Raw genomic sequence first — 24,457 nt, 5'->3', positions numbered from 1 at the left:
AGCTTGTCTCTTAACACTTCAGAGAGATGGCCACACCCACAGAACGGGCGGCTTTCATTTGGAGAGGAAGTGAACATGGGTTATTAGAATTGGAGAGCTGGGGAGGTTTGGCAGGGCTAAAAATTAGCCAGCAGTAAAGAGATTTACAAAATAGGAGGTACCAAGAGTCTAAAAAGAAACGTGACCCACTTTACATTTTTGCCTGGGTTTGAAGAGAACAAGGAAGCATTCTCCCTCTCCTCTCTCATGTGCATAGAGCAATTAGATAAGCCTCAGCATTAAGGGGTATCTGCTACATTGTGAGTGATTTATACCTTGCTTTGCAGTGGATGTACTGCTGCTAAAGGACCAGTGGAAGCGCATGGAGCCGTACCCCCCTCTGCCCTCTGGTTATTTTTCTGGATGCTCCTACAACTCAGTTTTTCAGTCCTTTGGGAAATTCTTGGATTTTAGAGAATCAGATGAGCCAGACATTCCAATGATCTGAAGAATTCCCTCTTACCATTTATTCTCTGTTGCCAATGTCATTAGAGAGAAAAGTTCAGGGATCGTTGGTTTAAGAGAAGGAAATAAAGATAACGCAATCTCTCTTGCCCACTCTTAGGATAAGAATTCTGAGACCCTATATGATCTCATAACATGTAATCTAAACACAATTTCTTTATTTTGTTTGAAAATGATACTAATGATTCCACTTGACTAAAGAATCTTCAGAGTCTTTGTTTTCTGAAAGCCATAAATCCATTTTTTTCCTATTCCTAGTGCACACAACCCCTCACTCACTTGATACTAAATTACTAAATTTAGATAGAAAAGAGAAATCCAATGTTGAGAGTATATTAATAATATTTACCCTGCTACTAATTTGTTTTACTATTTACTAAAGCTAAATATTTGCTTTACCTAGAAAATCAGTTTACTATGGACCTAACTGGTTTGGTTCAGTGGATAGAGCATCAGCCAGACTGAAGGGTCGGGGGTTCAATTCTGGTAAAGGATATACCTCGGATGCAGATTCAGTCCCAGGCCCTAGCTAGGGCTCATGCGGATGGCTGACATCCAAATATCATCTTACCTGATCCAAAATATAATCACAAAACCATGGGGGTTCAGTGACATAAAACAGGAAGGGGTTCTAGTATAACATAAAACAGGAAGGTAAATCTGCTACTACACTTTATATAAACTATTCTAGGAATGGAAGGGATATATTTTAATTTTCTTGCCCACTGCTCTTATCTGTTGGCATACCTACAATGTAAATTCATACATTGTACCCCCCTGGTCCTGGTCCAGTGGTCATTCTGGTCGTTCTGCCATTAGGGTCAATTTGCATATTACCCTTTTATTATATAGGATTAAAAATAGATTTTGAATTCCCAAATTTGTGAGCAGTGGGGTGGTGGTAAAAAAAAAAAAAAAAAAAAAAGACATGAAATTTTGCCCTTCATAATTTGATTGCATACTCTAATGCTTAGCAGAACAACTGGGACATAATAATATATTTGTTCACTGAAGCACATTATATATTTCCATAGCATACAGCCACTGCCAGTGGTTGTTCGCGTTGTGCCTGTACAATGGCCCCTGACTCGGGGCTGAGCTGGGGCTGAAAGCCAGCCCATCTCTCGTGGACAGGGCTTGTGCTCTGGCTCCAGACTGGGGCAGCCTGCAGAATCTTCCCAGTGGGAAGGATGCCTTTTCCTAATACTCCAGAGGGTGTGCCCTTTATCTATTTCACACAAAGGTACTCATGTGTTAACAGCCCCCTGGTTTTGTGATTATATTTTGGATCAGGTAAAATGATATTTGGATGTCAGAAGAATTTTTCTTAAATTTGGATATCTATCTGTACATCTTGGGGCAACGAAGTTTACACACACACACACTTGCGTACAGATATATCTATGTGTAAATATACAGATATAGATATCCTAGATTATTTACAGAACTTCAGAAAGTACAGAAGGAGAAGATTAGAAAAGCATGATTACATGTATAGTTTTTCTTGCAGTCCAATGAAGCAATGTCTTTGGGACAGATTTCCTTGGCCTTCTCATGGCGGGAGGCGTGGATGCCAGTATCTTAACTGTCTTAGATGGCTTTGTTTGCTGGTTGATATGATCTCTTTCTTTTCGGACCTTGGGCTTTAGATTTTCTCTCTTTAATACTTCTGGGAAGAGGGATGGTTTTGAGTTTTTCTCAGCTCCCACAACTTTATATTTAACCGATTCAAGGACCTTAGCACTGTTTTCATTGCAAATTTCACTTGGTTTTATATAAAGACTTTGTATTTCTTTTTCATAATGTGCAAGTATTTCTAAATGTTCTTTTTTATTATTGTTATTATATCCTTTCAGTCTCTGACAGTTGTTGTTCCCAGTCTCAGAACTGAAATGAGTTGCAGCGTTACTCTGCGTGGGAGGAAAGGTGAATTTACCTATGTATTCTTCATCTTCATTCGGCATTGTGCAATAAGGAATTCTAGGGTTTGGTGGCAACAATACTTCACGTTTTTCCTGTACCATCAATTTATAGTTATTCTGGTCCGTTTTTTCAAGGGACTTCATTTTTAGTGTGCTTTCATAGCAAGTGTTTGATTGAGTTATTTCTGATTTACCATTCCAACTGTGTGGGTTTTGAATCTCTGTTTTGAAATCAAAAGTTTCTGCTTCAGAAAGCTGCATGAAACCATGTGCTTTCCTTTGTTTCTTCAGTACTATATCTGTAAGTTTTTCTGATGACTTCTTTGATGGAATTGCTTGGATATTTTTGTTGGAAGAAGGTTGTACTTTAATTACAGTCATTGTTTTCTGTTCACTAATTATTGCTGGATTTCCTTTAATATTCTGTAATGGAAAATACTCCTTTTCGTCCTTCCTGGTCAATTCTGTTTCTACAACTCTATCCTCAAGAGACTTTTGTGAAGTAGCTTCATGAGCAACTTCTGGATATTTATTTTGCTTTTCTGAATCCTCACACATAAATTTATTTTCATCTCTGAAAGATAAATCTGGCTTTATACATTTTAATGGTGTGAAACTAGACTTAATCAAATCTATATGGTTGCTGATTCCCCTTAATTGCCTTTCAGTGATTAGTCCTGATTTTGAAAGTTTATCTATAACAAGTATCTGGAGGTATTTACTTAAATCAGCTTTTAGATTTAATTGTTCATTTTCTGATAAAGCCATAATACAGTTTTGCAGAGATTTATCTAGAGGATATTTCATGTTTACTTCAAGCCTTCTACCAAAATTCCCTTTTGAAGTGTCTTGTTCTAACTCATGAAAAGATAATGAAGAACTTTCAGAATTTAGAGAAGATATGCTTGAGTGCACGGGTTCAGTTTCTGTCTCTTTAAATAAACTGCTTTCCGAAGGTTTTTTTTGGAAATAGTTTTGCAGAACTTCATTTAAAAAGGATCTCAGTCTTATTTCCAAATGTTTATCTATGAAATGATGATTAAAATTATCTACAAAAGACGTTGTTTCTTTTATAATTTCTGAAGATTTCTCCAGAGAAACATTTTGCCCTTTTGGTTCTGTTTTCTCATTCATCAAATACAGATTTTGATAGATTTTGGATAAATCCTCTTTGGTGATATCTCCTGATTCTGAAAGTCTTTCTATAAGGTAACGCTGGATATGTTTACTTAACTCAGATTTAAATTTTTTAATTTCTGACTCTGAGAGTGTTTCTAGAAATACACCCAGCTTTGGATTCAAATTAGGTTTTCTGTCTAATTTGTCTGCTTCACCAAAATTCTCTTTGATTTCTTCAAGGTCTTCTGCATTATTTAGAAGAGGAGGTTGGATTAGTTTGTCTAGTTCTTTTTCTGGTTGTCTTCTCTTTTCAGATTGATTATGTCCTAAAAAAATACTAAATACGTTTTTACAAAAGGATTTTAACCTTATTACATCTGGCTCATTAAGTTTGCTCATAGACAAGTTATTTAAATTTTCTAAGGTAGAATTTAGATCATTTTCTTCTCTATCAAGCCTCTGACCATTACTTGGCAAATCTGTTTTTTCATCTGGTGTTGACTGATATTTTGTATCTTGTGTGGAGGTATTTTGGCCTTTGTCTATAAATGTGGCTCTATTCAAAAAAGAAGTGGTTTCTTTGGGAATGATGGGTATATTCTGCCTTGCAAGAAAATCTGTTTTGCTCTTGATTTCCGAGTAATCTTCTGTGGAGCCTTTTGGTTTTTCTCCAGCAAAGGCTGTCTCTGTGTGCAGCAAAGAACTCTTCTGGCCTCCATCATCCAATTCTACCACTTTGATGATCCCAGTTCCTAAAAGAGTATCTACAGGCAATGATTGAATTATCTGGCTTGCAATAGATTGGGCCTCTGACAATTCTTCCCCATCATCAATTTTTTCATTGTGACCTGAAGTATTTGAATATAAACTCTCCCAAGATGTGGACAATTGATCCTGCCAGCAGAGCTGTGTCTCACTCAATTCTTCCACTCCCATCGCCAACTTGGAGAAGAATGGGGCAGTGAATATCTGCTTTATAATGAAATCATGTGTGAGGCTACTGAAATCTGGTTCGGTGCTCAACACTTCACTTTCTAAATGTTTCTTTTTGACAGTACTTTTTTTTTTAATTGGGAAAGCTATCTCATCATCCTCCAAGTGGTTTTCAGAGTCGAGGTCCCTGTTTATCTCTAGAGAATTTCCTGGCCCATCTTCTGAAAATGAAACTCCAGGAATATCTTTAATTTTTGTATTTACAGGAGACTCTGAATTCAAAATGTCTCCTTTTGAAAGCCAGCTGTTTAAATCTTGGATTTTTTCAAGTATATTATCTTCCAGAATTTTTGGTGGGTTAGCATGAACACCTGGAAGTGGAGAACTAGGGCTTTTCTCTCTTGCTTCAGTGTCATTAGGAATGTTTGCTTTAGAAAATATTTTATCTAAAAGGTCTTCAAGATTTTTACTTAAATTTGGGCTGAGCACCACAGTTTGCTGTAAGTTGAGTGGGAGGTCAGTAAAACTTAATGATTTTGAGAGGCGACCTATAGTTCTATCTATACTTTCAGTTGGTGATGATTCTCTTGTAAAGTTTGGCAAAGATGCAGCTACTAGTCTTTCCTTCAAGTGATTCTTAACATCTAAATTTTTTATTGTGGTGATGGTAGGATCACAATCTAAATTATTCGTACTGCTTAAAGTCTGTTTTGTGATGGTATCAGGATCAGGGGCTAACTGTTTCTTCGTGTCTACAATGCTGCTATCAAGATCATTGGGCTGGTTTGTATCAGTAGGGCTTGACTGTTTTTTAGTGTCTACAATGCTGCTATCAAGACCATTGGGCTGGTTTGTATCAGTAGGGCTTAAAGGTTTTGAATGTGTTGAATCAGGAGGATCTTGGTCCTCGTGTTCTATAACATCTGTACTTAAAGTGTTTCTATATTTGGACATATCTTCATAGTTCCTTTTACTGGCTGATATTTTGTTGTTTATAGGCCTTAGAAAAGGATCAAAATCGTTCTTGGTGTTGAGATTCTGTAAAATTAAAAAAAGGTAAGACATCCTGTAACATTTATTTTGAATTTATAATACATTTTCTGTATGGGAGTGGGGAGGGGGGAGACAATGGTAAGATATGTATACATATAATACCTTAATAAAAAAATGAAAAAATACATTTCTACTAAGTCTTTAAGCAATCTGTCAGTCTATCTATCCATCCTCCTACCTTCTACAAACTGAAAACTAACTTATTTTAAAAATATTTATTTAATAAAATAAAATTATTTTAAAAGTATTTGAAATTTTAATGCAAAAATTTCCAATTTCTAACTCTATTACTATTCTGTATCCAAAAGCTTTATCCAACCTGGAATATTTGTAAATACTTCACAAATAGTAAAGAATTCAACTTCCAGTGTTAGTAGCATTTGCTTAAACAATGTCTACCATCAGGATCTAAGTCCTATCTGTACAAACATTTATCATTTTAGGAAAATTTTTAAAAATGCAAAGTAATATTTATCCCAGTGAAAGTATCAGGAATATTCTTTAAAGGCTGACTTGTGGGCCTATGTCACCTGCTTTTTAAGTCTGAGAATTTCAACTGTGATGAGTTCCATTTAACCCTTAATAGGGGTGTCGAACTCAATCAGAGAAGGAGCCAAAATCTAAAATCCAGCCTAAATCGCGGGCTGAATGGTTTACTGAACAGTCATAAACTGTCATTGTGATGGAAACGCAGCGGAGTGCAGTGATGACAGCGCAGTGCGGGCCACATTGCAAGGCCTGGCGGGACGGATTTGGCCCGCGGGCCTTGTGTTTGACACATGTACCTTACTGTGACACATCACAGTAAAATCTTGCTTTTTGATTAATACTTTGTATGCCTCAGAAATGGTTAAGAGACAGCAGTACACAAAATTCTGGATTTACAGTGAAATTCAGTGTGACATCCATAGGCAGTTTTGTAGCTCTGAAATCTAACTATTTTATCACTGAAATGAAGTTTCTTATTCAAAACTTTTGATTAAACAACTTCTACATTATCTATCCAATTGGTAAAAAAACGAAGTGTGAAATCAACCTAGAATTTTATCACATTAGTAGTCAAAGCTTCATTTCAATGGATACAATTCATTATAACTGGTTTTCAAATACTACTTGATATTCAAGTGACAGCATAAGAACCACTTAGGTTTTTTGAAAAGTACAAATTCCTAGGCTCCATTTCAAAACTGAGGTTGTTAGGTCAGAGGTGGGACCTGGGAATACGTATTTTTAAAAGATAACCCAGTATTTCTAATGAGTATTTTGGTTTTGGAGCCATTGAATTACATAATATATTAGGAAAACCTAATAGTTAAGTATGATTGGTATTGGAATAGGATAACATAGCACTCACCTGATATTTTGGTTTGGGTTCTAAATGTTCTGGTCTCAAAGATGCTACCATGTATTGTTTTTGAAAAAAAGCCACCTTATAAAAAGAAAAGTTTTAATTTTGAACTTGCTTGTAATGAAAGAATATTTCCCAAGTTTCTCATAATATTATACTCTTCCAATTATCAAAATAAATCTGTATTTAAAGATACACACACACACACACACACACACACACATATATTCTTAACTTCCTTAATACTGTAATATTTATTCTACTGAATTTATAAAACCAAAATGATGTACAATAACTTCAAGGGGAAACAAAAGTAGAAAACAGAATTGTCAGAACAAATAATAATTTAACTTTAAAAGGTTTTAAAATGCTTTAGATAACAAATGGCATGTGATAATATATTGAAATCACATTCTCAGTGATTCTCAGGAGACAGAAAATGAAACCTTTAAAAAAAATCTTTTTCATAATTCATAGAAGGAAATTGGTAGATAATGTCCATTTGGTTTACATATATTTTAAAGGCTTAAAGATAACCATTAGAAAAATAAATATTCATGCTTAATAGCACTGAGAAAAATTAGAGGGAATATTTGAAATATTATAAATGCTCTAAATCATTCATCTTTCCAAGTGTAATATCAACACACTCTACCTGAAGTTGGTAAGTTGAAAAATCAAATAGACTTTCAATAAGTTAAAACTATAATAAAACTTACTGGAATAACTATAAAGCAAACTGTTAAAAGTAGTCATCCTAGGGAAATGAGAATGGTAGTGTGGTTGTGGGTAGAGAAGGATAACTTTCATTTTGCATTATACCCTTTTGTGCCAACAGAATTTTGGGGGGCTGTGCAGGTATAGCTTTAATTTTTTTTAAAGGCTTATAAAACTTATAAATGTAAGAATAATAAAAGGAATTCTTAATAGGGCATTGATTAAATAATTGTACAGGCTCACAATGAGAAACAGTAAAATTTGGTGGTTTGCAACACAGACTCCAGAGCTAGTCTGCCCGTATTCAAAACCCAAATTTACCACTTAATAGCTATGTCCTTAGACAATCAGTCCCTCTATGCATAATTTCCCTACATATAAAATATAATAATAATATGTACCTCATAAGATTTCTGTGAGAATTTAATGAGTTAATATATGAAGGCACTAATATAGTAGCTTGCAATAAGAGTATTGGCTATTGTTATGAAAAACATTTTAGCCATTTAAAGTAATTAAGTAGATATAAAGGCAATATAAACAAAGTGATATTAAGTGAAAATTAAGATGCCGAAAACATGGCTAGTTTATTAGGATAATCAATCTGAAAAAATGTTGATGGCATATAGAAAAGTCTTTGTGCAAAAGTGAGTCAAGTGGAATAAGAAAACTTGAATAGACAATATTATTAAAATTTTTTTAAATAATTAAAATACATCATTATGCATTTGTCAAAATTCCTTGAGCTGTATTTCACAAAGAGTAAACATTAACGTATGAAACTAAAATTAAAACAATAAAAACAGAATGATGAGGGTCAAGAAATATTTCAGAGACTTGGCTAAAAACATCCCTATTTGAGGAAGTCTCAAACCACTTTGACACAGAAATCCTGAGTTTTAGCTCCTCATCCCAACTTTAACTGTAACTTCGGGTAAGTCACTTAAGCTTTCAGAACTAGTTTTTTTGTTTTCTCACTTGAAAACAGTTGGATAAAGGAGTCAATTCTGAGTTGATAATAAATATAGATAAATCACTTATTTACAAAAAATAATGCAGACAGTGAATCTAACTGTATTAAAATGTAAGCTATAAATACACTGAAGGGAGTAGGAGAAAAAAAGAACTGATCTTGGTAACTGAATTTTGTGACTAGAAATGTAAGGCTAAAGATAAAATAAACTATACATAAACACTGTATGTGCACTAGTAGGTAAATTTGTCGTGGGTGTAGTACAAGTTAGGAATTCTGAAACTGCTTTATGTATATGTAAATGGATAGTGAATGTTGAGATCCATATTTCTCATGGTTGGAGAGAGAAGTTACAAAATAGACAAAGAGAGGAAGGCTAGAATAAACCAGGGTGTATTTCTACATAGCAGGGATAATGGATACTTTCCTACATTTGGGGTGTAAATACATTAATTTGGCTTAAAGAGTAATCTGGCAGTTTCTATGAGAATAAAACTTTGACCCAACAATTCCACTTCTCATATTTATCCTATAATATACTTATACAGGTGAAAAAAAGATAATGCTTATCATAATAGTAAGTGACTATTATGTTTCAAGCTCTTTGGAATTCTTTGAAATAAATGATAGCATACTTATTTTGCAGATGAAAAAACTGAAACTCAGATGTAAACTGCCCAAAGTTATATGACCATGGAAGTGAAAGAATCTAGATATTTCTACCTGTAAAAATCCAAGTTATTTTACTATTTCATTCGAATTTCTCTTACCATCACCAAACGCTGTCTTTCACTGGTAGGTAAAGTTAAATTTCTCATCCCTCCCCACCTTTCTTACATCCTGATGTTTGGGAAAATATTAGCATCTAGTCTTTGTTAGGGTTTAAGTAGAAATAAGTTAAGCCATATTTTGAAAGTCTTAACTTATGAAGGGGCTATAAAAATGCCCAGAAAAAACTACTGAAAGACTGTCACGTGAACCAGTCAAGAGTTGAAAGGTTAGTCCTTTCCAATTCAGATTAGCACTTCAGAAGTTTGTCTCAAAATACTGCATTTCGTTTTTTAAAATATGGTTTTATTGATTTCAAAGAGGAAGGGAGAGGGGGAGAGAGAGAGAGAGAAACATCAATGATGAACAAGAATCATTGATCAGCTGCCTCCAGCTTGAACCACACTGGGGACAGAGCCCACAACCTGGGCATGTGCCCTGACCAGAAATCCTGGTTTATAGGTCAATGCTCAACCACTGAGCCATACTGACTGGACAAAATACTGCATTTCTTTAACACACTACCTTAGGTTCATTTTTTTAAAACCTTCTTCTTTTAGCCCTGACCAGTTTGGCTCAGTGGATAAAGCATCAGCCTTTGGACTGAAAAGTCCCAAGTTCAATTCCAGTAAAGGGCATGTACCTTGGTTGTGAGCACATCCCCAGTAGGGGATGTGCAGGAGGCAGCTGATGGATGTTTCTCTCTCATTGATGTTTCTAATTCTCTATCCCTCTCTCTTCCTCTCTGTAAAAAATCAATCCTATGTAATAAAGAGGGAATATGCTAATTGACTGCTACACCTTTAAAGATGGCAGTGCCCACAGCCACAAGATGGCCATGCCTGTCCCCTCATGCCCCTCTGCCTCCCAGGGCTGACCCAGGGTGCAGACAAGCCTCTGATGTCGGCTTCTCAGCTGCCCAGGGCCAGCCCAAACTACAGATAAGCCTCAGGTGGCAGCTGCCCAGCCGTCCAGGGTCACCTGAGGCTCCGGTTACCAGGGCTAGCCGAGGCTTGCACTGCTGGCAGTGGCAGGGGTAGAGGTGTGATGAGGGCATCACCTTCCCCTGGCCACCGGGCCACCTCCTGTCCCTGAAGGCTCCCAGACGGTGAGAGGTTAGGCCGGGCTGAAAGACCCCCCGTCTAGTGCATGAATTCTCATGCACTGGGCCTCTAGTAAGATAAAAAAAATTTAAAAGCTGATTGAGATAAAAACTAACACATTTCTATTAAAAGAAAGAAAAAAAAACCCCTCTTTTAAATTCTAACAACTTCAAAGTTTATTTTACCATAAAATTCTGAGGATTTTTGTGACTTGTCTGTGAAGCAATCAGCCTAGACTTTTCAGAATTTGTTCAAGAACTCTGATATGTCTTCTTCAGAAGCCTGTTGCCATAGGTGATGGGTTCTTTCAACCTTCTAAATCTATTGATTGTACATATCCTATGTTGTATAAATTACCCACTGAATTTATCTTGTTCAATTTACTTTAGTTTCATCTGTTGTATACTGGTCTGGCTACCACCTTTAAGAAATATATATAAGGTAAGTTTTCTTTTTCTTTAGTTTTTGAAAATCCAGCTATTAGGAAATATTGATTTATATGCATTTGTAAGACATAACACAGAGAGCCCATATAATCTTTATCCAGTTTCCCTCAATGGTAACATCTTGTGAAACTACCTGTTTCCCCGAAAATAAGAGTGTCTTATATTAATTTTTTCTCCCAAAGTTGCGCTAGGTCTTATTTTCAGGGGATATCTTATCTTTCCATGCGCTAGGTCTTATTTTCGGGGATATACGGTAGTAAAATATCACAACCAGGGCACTGACATTATAAGGTCAAGTTGCAGAACATTTCCACCAGGATCTCCAATGTCGTTTTATAGATAGTAACATCCATTTCTTTCCTGCCTTCACCACCTATTTAATGTCTGGCAACCACTAATCTGTTCTTCATTTTTATAATTTCAAAAATGTTATGTGAATAGAGTCATACAATGTATACCATTTTGGGATCAGCTTTTTTTTTTTTTTTTTCTTTCACTCAGTGCAATTCTCTGGACATTTGTCCAGGTTGTTGTATGTAACAATACTTTGTTCCTTTTTATTGCTGAGTATTAATTATTCCATGGTATGAATAATTGCCATTCATCAATTGAAGGAGATCTGGGTTGTTTCCACTTTTGGGCTATTATGAATAAGACTGCGATGAATATTTGTATTCAGGTTGTTTTTGTAAACATAAGACTTAATTTCTCTTGGATAAATGCTGAACAGTAAAATTGTTGGGTTACATAGCAGTTGCATATACACTGAGGAACTAGACTATTATGATCTCTGAAAGCATAATAATCTGGCTACTCAGTGTATATCCTATATAATAAAAGACTAATATGCAAACTCCTTGACCAGGAGTTCAACCAGCAGGCAGACCAGCTAACCACCCATGTCTCCTCCCCCTGGCCAGGCTGGCTGGACCCCACCCATGCACAAATTCATGAACTGGGCCTCTAATATGTATACACACACACACACACACACACACACACACAAAATGAGTGCCCAGATTATTATGCGTTCAGATATCATAATAATCTGGAAACTCAGTGTATATTTTTTTGAGAAACTGCCAAACTGTTCAGGAGTGGCTATACATTTTTAAATTCCCATCAATTTCTCCATATTTGATTTTATTTTTATTTTAGATATAAGACTTAGGTCAAAATTTGGTTTTGTTTACCCATGGATGGCCAATTGCTCTCATACCACTTGTTGAAAAGGTTAGCTTTACTCCATTGAATTGCCTTTACATCGCTGTCAAAAATCACCTGAGCATGTTTATGTAGGTATGTTTCTAAGATGTCTATTCTGTTCCTTTGATCTTTGTGTGTCTCTTTTTTCCTTAATACCGCACTTCTTGATTCTTTATTACTGTGGCTATATAGTAGACCTTGAAATCAAGTAAAGTGATTCCTCCCACTTTCTTCTTTTTAAACATTGTTAGATATTCTAGGACCTGTGTCTTTATACATAGATTTTGGAATGATCTTGTCCATATTTAAAAAAAACAAAACCAAAACCTGGAATTTAGATAAAAATCACATTAAATCTATAGGTCCATGTAGGGACAAACTGATATCATTACTAAATTGAGTTTTCTAATCCAAGGTATGCCTTTCCATTTACTTAGGTCTCTGATTTCTTCCATCAGCATTTTGTAACTTTTATCCTGTACATGTCTTGATAGGTTTATAAGTAATTTATTTGAAATTATTATAACTGCTATTCTGTTTTAAATTTTGTTTCCACGTGTTGTTAGCATATGGAAAGGTTATTGATTTTTGTTATTTTATCTTTTAACCTTACTGAGTTCATTTATTATTTTTATAGTCTCCTTGGTATTTTTTACATAGACAACCATTTAATCTGAAAACAGAGAGAGTTGTTTTTCTTCCTTTCCAATCTCTGTGACTTTTATTTTTCTATTACAATTTCTAAAACTTCCCACACGATAGCCCTTGCTTTCTTCCTGGTGTTGAAAGGTATTAACTATAAAGTAAGCTGGAGGGGTTTTTTTAGTAACTGAGAACTATATATATTTGTTAAACTTTATTTTTCAGTTACATTTGACATTCAATATTATTTTATATTAGAGGCTATGCACTGGTGGAGTGCCTCAGCCTGGCCTGTACCCTCTCACAATCCAAGTTTCCTCAGGGGATGTTGGAGGCCTGTGCACGGATTTGGCCTGATCCCCACAAAACTCTTTTGTCTATTGATTTGATCATATGAGTTTTTCCTTTAGTCTGTTGATAGGGTGGATTATGTGGATTGATTTCAAATGTAAACCAGCCTTCTATATTTGGAATAAATACTACTTGTGATGGTATTAAAAATTGCAAGGAAAAAACATTGCGAGGAAAAGTACTGATGCTTCCTCTGGGGCTCGGAAACTTCCTCCCTGGGTAAGCATGGTCCTTCTCTACTGAGTGCAAAGTGTGAAGCAGAATAAGTTTTCTTTCTCTCCTTCTCACCTTTCATCTCAGTATATCTTTTTTAAAAATATATTTGTATATATTTATTGATTTCAGAGAGGAAAGGAGAGGGAGAGATAGAAACATCAACGATGAGAGAGAATCACCCAGCGGCTGCCTCTTGTACACCTCGACTTGGGACTGAGCCTGGGTGGCACCGCGCCCCACAACCCAAATTGAACCGTGACCTCCTGGCTCATAGGCCTACACTCAAGTACTGAGCCATGCCGGCTGGGCTCAGTATCTCTTTCTTGCCTGATCCTCATCCCAAGCTACACAAGCCCTGTTGTAGCTCTGAAATATTTACTGCTGGTAGTCTGCATGTAGACAGTTGAATCTTGAACAATTAATCGGTTAATTGCCACGATTTTGAATTTAAATTTAAAAAGTCCATCACTTACATCTATAGATGCTTATTGCATACAAATGGTTAAACTTTTTCAAAGAAAGGAATACAATATCATTAATTTCAGGTATTAATGGGCAACTGGAATGAGAAGAATAGTTTCTTTAAAATTGTTCATATCACAATAGATGGGCAGAGGTAGTCCATGCTTTCCGGGTAATATTGTGAGTTGCTTATTAAGCAATAGCAATTTTGGCGGAGGTAGAAGTAAGCAATTCAATAGCATAGTCTGCTAAAGTTAATGTTATATTTATATTGCTTTATAATAATAAATTTATAATAAATGATGAAATGTATGATAAAACATTAATTCAAAACAATATAAAATGTTAATTATTGTTTTTAAGTATATGTTGTCTACTTACTGTTTTTCCTTTTTTATTTGTATTTAGCCATCCACAGTTCTTATCTTGCATTAAGTCATCTGAAAAATTTTTTTAAATAATTATATAAATAAGTAGGCATTTATCGCATTTGACCAGCATGTTCTACACCTGCATCTAACTAATGATTGTGTAGCATGGCTATTAAGAGTGCATGCTCTGGAGCCAGACTGCTTGCTCTCCAGTAGTCTCTGAACTAACGAACCATCTAACTTGGAACAAATTATCTGGACTCCCTCTCAGTTTCTTCACTTGTCAAACAATGAAGATCCTCCTTCATAGAGTTGTTGTGTAATTTAAAGGGCTAAAGCATGTCACACCATGTGTGGAACACAATAAGCATGCAATGAATGCAAATGTTGTTGTTATTGTTGCCATCATTACTACTCCTTTTAATTTCTGTCACTCTTGGGTCTGTCACTAATAAATCCAATTACTATATTCAATAGTACTGTTAAAATGCATACATATGATTAAAATTAAATGGCATTGTGCTCTGTACTTTTATGTAGAGAAAAGATTGTTTCTTAGTCAGATTGCAGTCAGTGTTTATATTATGTACTTCTACTTTTTCTGGTACTTAATTCTAATTCAAAAAATAAAGTAAAAACAAACAAAAAACTCATCATGCACTCTAGGTGATTCTGAATGTTTTTGCAGCTGTTAAAAGTGAAGCACATTCTTTCCTTAAACCCCAATATGGCACAGCGAGAAACCTCCAGAACTCTGATCCAACACCATTATTTGATTTGGTTGTTACATGCTCATGCTGTTCTAGTTGTTAAGTATTCTGATTACCATCTTTGGGTTTACTGGTATGTTGCATATGTTTTCATAATGATATCATAGAACAACTTTTTGAATTAGAAAAACCTCTCCACTAATAGATCTACAAGGTAGCCAACATGTTTGTAAATACAGATAAACTACATGGTGATGGAAAAAAATTAAAAATAAACAGGTTACTAAGTATTATAATATATAAAAATAAACATTATCTAGGATTTTAAGATCACTTGTATGTTGCCTTATTTTCCACTTATATTATAATTCCATAGATTTTTTTCATTCCAGCTATCACAACATATAAGTGGATTTACATTTTGAAAGAAAATTTTGATAACCATTGTTTTATATGACTTCATGTTTTCAATTTCAATGAATATTTGAAAATTATAAGAATACATATACAAATAATAACATACGTATAAAACCAGGGAGCTTTACATATTCATCCAGGGTGTTAAATGAACAATATGAGCTCTGAAATAAAAACAGACCAGAAAAAGTTAATAAAACAATAATTAAATATCAATATAAATTTTAAACTTAGTATAATACTATTGATGGCTATAAATAACTAGAGGCACAGTGCATGGATTCGTGCACCAGTGGGGTCCCTCGGCCTGGCCTGCGGAATTGGGTCAAAACTGGCAGTCCAACACCCCCTGAAGAATGTAGTAATACATGAAGCGGGAGGCAGCCAAGGAGGAGCCTGAGCCCTGGCCAGCCGCATGGTGCTCCTGCTCGTCCTGACCCTGTTGCGCCTGCAACCCCCAGTTGGCAGGCTCACTGCCACTCTGCTGCAGGTCTCCGAGCGCCTGTCCTAGGGTGATACTGGTGCGCCCATGACCAAGAAGCGGCCATAGGCTTGCACCCAGTCAGTCCCAATGCCAGTCGGGTCCTGAAGGGGGAGGGATACACAGGAGGGTTGTCCATGGGAGAGGCTCACGCTGCTGCAGGTGCACTTGCTAGCCATGAGCCCAGAGGTGACTGGGGCCCATCGGTCAGCTGAGTGGTGCTTCTGCTATGGGAGCATACCAACTACCAGGGGCAGCTCCAGTGTATGTCATAGCGACCTATCAAACAGTCTAACAGTCACTTAGGCTTTTATATATATAGATAACAAAATGAGGTCCATTGTTATAATTTGGCTTTATCTCACATAAAGAAAATAATTCCTTTATAATTTCACTAGTGCAACTGCAGGTGGTGAGATAACTTGCATGGCTGAAACACTGTATTAGTAAGTTTGGCAAGCATTAAAAAAAAACCACAAGTCATGTGATATTACTTTGTATATCGTTGACACCCCCACCTCCCCTTGTTCGCTCTAAGCTCTGGAGGGTGGGAGACTAATTACTTAAAAAATAAAATAAAAAAGAATAATATCAAAGAAAATTTATATCAAAAGAGAAGGGAGAAGTGACATTATACAAAATGGTGGAGTATGGTGCTCAAAGAATTGGTTTCTCCATTGAAACCAGTATAAATTGTCAAACACTGACAGATCAATTATTTCAAATTCCAGAATCTAATTCTAGTTGCAAAACTTATAGCAACCAGAGGGCTAATTACTTTTTAAAGGATAGCCAAATTACTGTTTTAAGAAATCTATTAGTTCATTACCAGGCTACTGAGATAATGGAACAAAGACTTAATGGAAATGACAAGGAACACAGTCTTTGCAAAAATAATTTGAATAAATCACAAAAGAAATAGATAACTGCAGCCCTAAAAAATCAACAATAATATCCCATAATATGGAGGAGAATAATCTAAGTTATAGAGTTACATTATAATATTTTAAATGCCTAATTTCCATAAAAAAATTATAAGGCATACAAATAAACAGGAAATATGGCCCATTCATGGGAAAGAGGGGGAACATAGAAACAATTCCTAAGAAAATGCAAGCATTGGACTTACCAGACAAAGATTTTAAAACAACTTTCTTAAATATACTCAAAGACCTAAAAGGATCACAAAGACCTAAACAACAACAGAAACAATGTATAAAAAAATCTATATATATAAAAGGCTAATATGTTAAGTGTCCTTCCCTCTGTCCAGGTAATGACATCACATAGCAATGCCGAGTTTCCTTTCCCTAGCAAAGATTAGCCTTCTTGCAGTTTCTTCAGCCCAGAAACACTATGGCCAGATGGAAACACTTTACACTCTAACCAAATGTCTGTGAAGCATTTTCCCATGCCTCATCTCATTTTATCCTCACAGAAGTCCTGGAGTAGATATGGTAGATAGGAGACTTGTTGGAATTCTATTTTCTTTTCATTAGCCGGAAAATGAAGATTTAGAAAGTTTAGAAACTTGACCCAACTGAAAAGAAGAGAGAACCAAGATGGCAGCATAAGTAAACACCTATATTTGCTGCCTCTGACAACCACATCAAAATTACAAGTATCAATAATTTTGAACTACCATTCAGAACTGTGGGAAAGCTGGCTGAGTGGAAGTTCCACAAGTAGAGAGGTGAAGAAAGTGCAATGAGACTGGTAAGAGGTGCAGAGGCACAGAAAGTGCTGGCACCTGGATGTGCTGCTCTTTTAATTGGGAGGAAGATACAAGCTCCCACTTGCTCTGAACTCCAGTTCTGGGCAAGACTCTGGGGAACCCAAATACATACGGGGAGAAACTGACTTTCTGGCACTGGGACAGGAACGTGAGGGCAGCTTTCTCTCACCAGTGCTTGCAGTGATCATTGTTCCTGCATGAGGTAAGGGACATGGAGATGTGGGGACCCTTCAGTTTGGGGCTGACTAGCAGCCATTGCTGTTTACTCCACCCTAGTGATTCCCAGAGACCCTGCCCCACCCAATTTATACCATCACCCAAGCTATGTGCATAGGCTTTTGCATATGAATGGCCTAGACTTTCTCTGCCTAAAACCTGTCAAACTGCAGCTGGGTCAGAGAGCCCCAGAGCTTCCAAAAGAAGGCCCAAGCCTCAGCAGCAGCAGCCTGCCTTGCTTCACAACTGGGCCTCACCTGGGCACCTCCAAACTCCATAAAAGAAGAGGAATCTACAGATCTCTGTGTAGCTCCTCCTGGGTGGCCCCAGACAGTGGCTGACTTGCACCTCCTTGGAGATCCAAGAGCCAGTGAATCCAGTAATCAGAGGGAGATCATACCAGACTACAACTTCTCACATCCATAAGATACACATTCAAGGGGCAGACTCAGTGAGCACCAAAGCCCCACTGAAGCAAGTCCTGCCCCATAAGGGTGTCTCCTGCGCAACACATCTTTCAGTATAGACACAGCTGGTCATCACAGCCAATTGGCCTGGAAGTCAATTCCTCCCAGTGATACCAATAGCAATCAAGCGTTAACTACAACAAGACTGTGCACACAGCCCACAAAGGGGTGCACCAAGAGCGTCCACTTCAGGTTACTGGGGAGGCTGAGCCACTGGGCCCTGCTAAGACACCTACCACACAAGGCCACTCTATCAACTCAAGAAGACTTAGTAGCTACCCAGTACATAGAAACAAACACAGGGAAGCAGCCAAAATGCTGAGACAAAGAAACAAGTCACAAATGAAAGAAATGGATGAAAGCAAAATACTGAATATAGAGTTCAAAACCACAGTTATAAAGTTACTCAAGAATCTTCTAGAAACCTCTGATTAGTTTAGTGAGACCTTCAAAGATATGGAAAAGGATCACCAATCAGAAATTAAGCATACACAGACTGAAATAAAGAATAATATACAGAAGATGGCTGCTCGGGTAGACATCTAACCACAGCAGCACACAACAATTTCAATGGAATACAACTAAAATGTAGAGTGGACATTACCCAGAGCTACAGGTAGTCGACTGACTGAAAATTCTACAAGAAGGAAAGAGAAGACCAGAAGGAAAATCAGAGGAGCTGAAAAAAAAGCCTAAGGTACGGAGACATGCTGTGTGCCCGCACGCACATGTGCGTGCATGGAGAGGTCGCAGCTGGAGAGGAGGAGAGGGCTGGGTGCTGCCTGGCGTTCCCTAGCAGGAAGGAAATAAAACCCCCAGCCTGGGCTGAACCCCCGAACCGGCAGAGCTGAGCCCCAGTTATGGGCCAGACCCTGAAGATCCAGGCTCTGGCAGGGGGAGACGGGACTGTGAGGCGGAATCCCAGGGGAGCAGCGAAGGGCAGGGCCCCCGGAGTCGCGCGTACATTGCGCGCAGAGGACTAAATGTTGACTCTGATGCTGGATTACTCTAGCCGGAAGAAACAAAGCCTCTGGCGGCACTGAGCCTCAGTCTGGACTGCTCTGAACCCAAGTTCTAGGCCAATCCCTGGGGACCCAAGCTCAGGCAGAGGGAGACGGGGCTGTGAGATGGAGTCCTGGGAGAGTGGTGAAGGGCCGAGCCCCCGGAGTCACGCACATTGCTTGCAAGGGAAGGAATGTTGACTCTGATGCGGGATTGCCCTGGAGGGAAGGAAACAGGAGCCCCGGCCCCCCAGTTTTCGACTGCTCTGAACCCCAGTCCTAGGCCAGACCCTGGGGACCCAGGCTCAGGCAGGAGGAGACAGGGCTGTGAGGCAGAATCCCAGGGGAGGGGCGAAAAGCGGAGCCCCCAGAGTCGCACACACTGCGTGCAGATGCGCACAATGCATGCAGAGGACAGAATGTTGACTCTGACGCTGTATTGCCCTGGCGGGAAGAAACAAAATCTCCGGCGGTGCTGAGCCCCACTCCCGACTGCCCTGAACTTCAGTTCTAGGCCAATCCCTGGGGACCCAGGCTCAAGCAGAGGGAGACGGGGCTGTGAGGTGGAGTCCTGGGGGAGCTGCGAAAAGTGGAGCTCCCGGAGTCGCGCACACTGCATGCAGAGGACAGTCTGTTGACTCTGATCCTAGACTCCCCTAGCGGGAAGGAGAAAAAAAGCTCCAGACTGGAGGAACGCGACGAGGAGCAGGAGCCCCTGCCGGACACCGGCAAGCCGGGCACCATCAAGGAGCCGGGCGACGGGGCCCCCAGGAGGGGGGTGCCCCTGAGCCTTCGACTGCTGAGTGCTGGCAACGGAGCCTAGGCCGGGGGCTGCTTCCTGGGCGGCGCCGACCCCGGCAACAGGCTGAAGCAGCGCAGGAGCCCGTGAAGAACAAAGGGGTGCCACAGGCCAACCTGCTGAGCTCCCAGGACAAGGAGGAAGAAACCAAAGAAGTTCTCAATGTGAAGAAATCAAGTGAGAGCAAAAGATAGTAAAATTACTTAAGAAAGAATACAAAGCCGAAGCCGGTTTGGCTCAGTGGTAGAGCGTCGGTCTGCGGACTGAAGGGTCCCGGGTTCGATTCCGGTCAAGGGCATGTACATTGGTTGTGGGCACATCTCCGGTAGGGGGTGTGCAAGGGGCAGCTGGTCGATGTTTCTCTTTCATCGACGTTTCTAGCTATCTATCTCTCTCCCTTCCTCTCTGTAAAAAATCAATAAAATATGTTTTTTAAAAAAGAAAGAATACAAAGAAGATCTTGAAAAATCAAAGACTAAGTCAGAACTCAACTCACCAGCCAACATTTGCAACATAAATGCGTTTGGTTTTTTTTTTTTTTTTTTTTTTTTTTTTTTTTTTTTTAAAAAGGACAGAATGTTGGAACAGCGGCGGCCAAGCCTAGAGTGGCCAGGCACAAGGCAGTGGCAGCCAGGCCCGGAGCAGCAACGGCCAGGCCCAGAGCAGCAGCAGCCAGAACCAGAGCATCAACAGCCAGCACTGGAGCAGCCAGACCTGGGGCAGTGGCAGCCAGGCCTGAGGCAGAGGTGGCCAAGTTCAGGGTGGCCAGTCCAGGGACACCCAGACCCGGAGTGGCTGGGCCCGGAGAAGCCAGGCCCAGAGCAGTGGGGTTGGGAGCAGCCAGGCCCAGAACAGCAGTAGCCAAGCCCGGAGCATCCAGGCAGGGAGCGGCCAGGCCCGGAGCGGCCGGGCCCGGAGCAGCCGGGCCCAGAGCAGCCGGGTCGGGTGCAGCCAGGCCCGGAGCAGCAGCTGCCAGGCTGGGAGCGGCCAGGCCCGAAGCAGCAGCTGCCAGGCTGGGAGCGGCCAGGCCCGGAGCAGCCGGGTCAGGTATGGCCAGGCCCAGAGCAGCAGCTTCCAGGCTGGGAGCGGCCAGGCCCGGAGCAGCCGGGCCCAGAGCAGCCAGGCCCAGAGCAGCCGGGTCGGGTGCGGCCAGGCCCGGAGCAGCAGCAGCCAAGTCCAGAGCAACTAGGTCGGGAGCGGCAGTGGCCAGACCCGGAGCAGCTGGTTGTGGAACAAACCAGAGCAACAGAGGCCAGGCCCGGAGCAGCCAGGCCCGGAACAGCTCGCTCCTTGTCTGCCCCTGCCCCACGGCTGCCTCTCAGACATGACTGGAAACTTTTGTGGGAACTTGAGGGTCTGCTGAATCAAGTGATGAAGGCTTAGATCTGGATGTGTTGAGTTAGTATAGCGCTGGGGTGTTGATCTGTGAGTGCCTTGGGTGGGGCCTGGATGAGGCTGGTTGACCTATTTGGAAATGTCTTTTGTGTGAAGTGTATCATTGGGCATGTGGAGGTATTATTGATATGAGAAAATGCTAAGTAACTGATTTACTATCTGAAAAGGGATTTACTATCGGGGAAAGGGAGAGAGAAAGAGACTGAACATAAACTGTGCACCTATGGATGAGGACAATGGGGGATGGGGAGGGGGTGGAGGTAGGGTGGGAACCTGGTGGAGGGGGGAAGAAATGAGGAACCTTTGTAATAATATGAATAATAAAGATTGATTTAAAAAAATTTAAAAAAAGAATAATATACAGAGATTCAAGAGCAGACTTGAGCATCCCAAGAATCTTTGAAATATGAAGAAGCAAAAAACACTCCTCCAGAAAAGCAAAACGAAAAAGGAATAAAAAAAAATATGAAGATAATGTAAGGAGCCTCTGAGATGACTTTAAGCATACCAACATCCGAATTATTGGGGTGCCAGAAGAAAAGAGAGAGCAAGATATTGAAAACCTATTTGAAGAAATAATGATAGAAAACTTCTCCCACCTGGTGAAAGAAATAGGCTTATAAGTCCAGGAAGCCCAGAGAACACCAAACAAGAGGAATCCAAAGAGGACCACACCAAGACACATCATAATTGAAATGCCAAGGGCAAAAGACAAAGAGAGAATCTTAAAAGCAGCAAGAGAAAAACAGTTACCTACAAGGGAGTAACCATATAACTGTCAGCTGATTTCTCAACAGAAACTATGCAGGCCAGAAGGGAGTGGCAAGAAATATACAAAGTGATGAATAGCAAGTAACCAAGAAAAGCTATCATTTAGAATTGAAGGTCAGATCAAGAGTTTCGTAGACAAGACAAAGCTAAACGAGTTTATCACCACCAAATCATTATTATATATATTATATGAAATGCTGAAGGGTATTCTCTAAGAAGAGGAAGAAGAAAAAGGTAAAGATAAAAATATATAAACAACAAAATGACATTGAATACATATCTATCAACAAGTGAACCTAAAAATCAAATGAATAAAAAACCTGATGAACAGAACAAACTGGTGAATGTAATAGAATCAAGGGCATGGAAAGGGAGCAGACTGAAAATTCTCAGGGGGAATGGGTTTTGGAGGGTGCAGGACAAGATTGAGCAAAGAGTTTACACCTTTGGACAAGGTTGGTGGGGGAGGGGGAGGGCCTGGAGTGGGGTGGGAACCAGGTGGAGGGGAGATTTGGGGGGGGGGGGAGAAAGAGGAACATTTGTAATAATCTTAACATTAAAGATTAAAAAAAGAAGAAATGGTGGACCTTGAAAATGACTTCAGATTTTCTTACTGCACAGAATATAGTCAAACACTGCTGCAGTTAAATATTTTATCATTTGTTCTCCATGTGACCTACAATAATAATCTGCTTTGTGTTGATATTTACTGCTGTGTTGCTAACAATTTCCTGAAAGAAAAGTTAGGGTGCTTCACCAGGCTGAAAAAAGTTTAGCTAAATCAGAAAGCAGGTCTAATTAAGCAAGTTTGTTCTATTTTTATGAAAGGCTAGTTGACTCCTGCATGCGTGATACATAAAAAGCTCTTGCTGGTGCCAATCACATGCCTGTGTTTCAATATATCATTGTTGATCATGAATTTGGTTGATACTTGCATTTTTTTTTAAAGGGCAAATAGTTATATTCAAATATTTCTTCTAGTTAATTTCCTTTCAATGTGCATGAATTCAAGCACTGGGCCACAAGTTTAAAATAAAAAGATAGAAATTTTGAAAAGGAACCAAATAGAAATTCTAGATCAGGAAGTATAACTGGAATGAGAAAATTATTCAGGGAGTTTGAGAGCACATGGAAGCAGATAAGAAGGCAGAATCAGTGAATTAAACATAGGAGAACAAAATTATATAGTTTGAAAAAACAGATTCAAGAAAAATGAACAGAGTCTAAAGAACATTGGGGACAACCATCAATACACACATCATGTGAGTCAAAGAAGAGAGAAGAAAGGGTTGGAAAGAATATTTGAAGAAATAATGGCCAAACACTTCCCAAATTTAATAATAGGCATGTATCCATACATCCAAAAAGCTTGACAAACTTGAAGAAGGATAAACTCAAAGAGATATATACCAAGACATACTATAATCAAACTACCAAAATACCTGAAGAGAGAACTTGAAAGCAGTAAGAAGGAAGTGATTCATCATATACAAAATTTCTTTAACAGGCATTTTCCATCACATACCAGGTAAGCTGACAGTGGAACCACTGATTTTCTTCAGGAGGCAGAGGGAGGAATATGGTTTCCCTAATGCCACAATGTAAAGCTGAGGTTCACTAGGGCCAGACTGTGTTCTTGAATATATCATTTCCATTTGGAAAACTTATTGGGCCCTTTCACCTTGTTAGTTGCTGAGCCAAACTTGATCCATCCCAAAATGGGAACAACAGGCCAAAAAGTCACAAGGCCTCTACAGGTAAAGTGTTCACGAAGTTCAGTAGCTCTTGGTACTAGCTACTCAAGGTAATAACTGCTTTCCAAAAGGGGGATACCTGAGAGTTGTGTCTGAGAATAAACCCAAAACCTCAAGAAGGGTTTTCAGGCAGGGTTTCCAATCAGCACAAAGATCTATAGCTCACAAGAACTCTTAGGATGGCTGGACCCCAAAGATAGTGTATCACAACTTGCTGAACAGCTCCTAACTCAGCTTGTTGGCTTGGGCTCCACTAAAAGGATACTAATTTATAAGTTATCCAATACAAAGGACCAGTAGAATGCCCAAGTGAGACGCTTACTGTCTTCTATAATATATTCAGAGTCCAATAAAGTTCTGGGCATCCTCTTATGGAATTGATGGATAGAGGTGGGGCAAAGAGGCAACAGTTTTTCTTTTACTGCCAGAAGGATTGAATGTTATGAATCTGCCCAAATAACCCCAATGAACTGTACCTGGTAAGTAGGCACATGAATTTTATCATGATTTACTAAGCCACTTCTGCTGGTGAAGATGTGATAATACCATATTCAAGGATGTTGAGACTAAGACTTTT

General features: G+C 39.1%; 1 protein-coding gene across 1 annotated transcript in view; it reads right to left on the bottom strand.

Moving 5' to 3' along the window:
• C2CD6 (C2 calcium dependent domain containing 6) overlaps positions 1-24,457 on the bottom strand; it is a 59,429-nt gene that overhangs the window by 2,299 nt on the left and 32,673 nt on the right. The window contains 4 exon segments of the mRNA XM_045575466.1: positions 1,995-5,516; positions 6,880-6,960; positions 14,145-14,203; positions 15,368-15,425. Of these exon segments, the coding sequence (XP_045431422.1) occupies positions 1,995-5,516; positions 6,880-6,960; positions 14,145-14,203; positions 15,368-15,425 (3,720 nt within the window).

This window comes from Pipistrellus kuhlii, unplaced genomic scaffold, assembly GCF_014108245.1.
Source record: "Pipistrellus kuhlii isolate mPipKuh1 unplaced genomic scaffold, mPipKuh1.p scaffold_m20_p_7, whole genome shotgun sequence".
NCBI classification, from domain to species: domain Eukaryota; kingdom Metazoa; phylum Chordata; class Mammalia; order Chiroptera; family Vespertilionidae; genus Pipistrellus; species Pipistrellus kuhlii.
The sequence above is the reverse complement of the archived record's forward strand: the minus strand, read 5'-3'. Positions and strand labels throughout refer to the sequence as shown.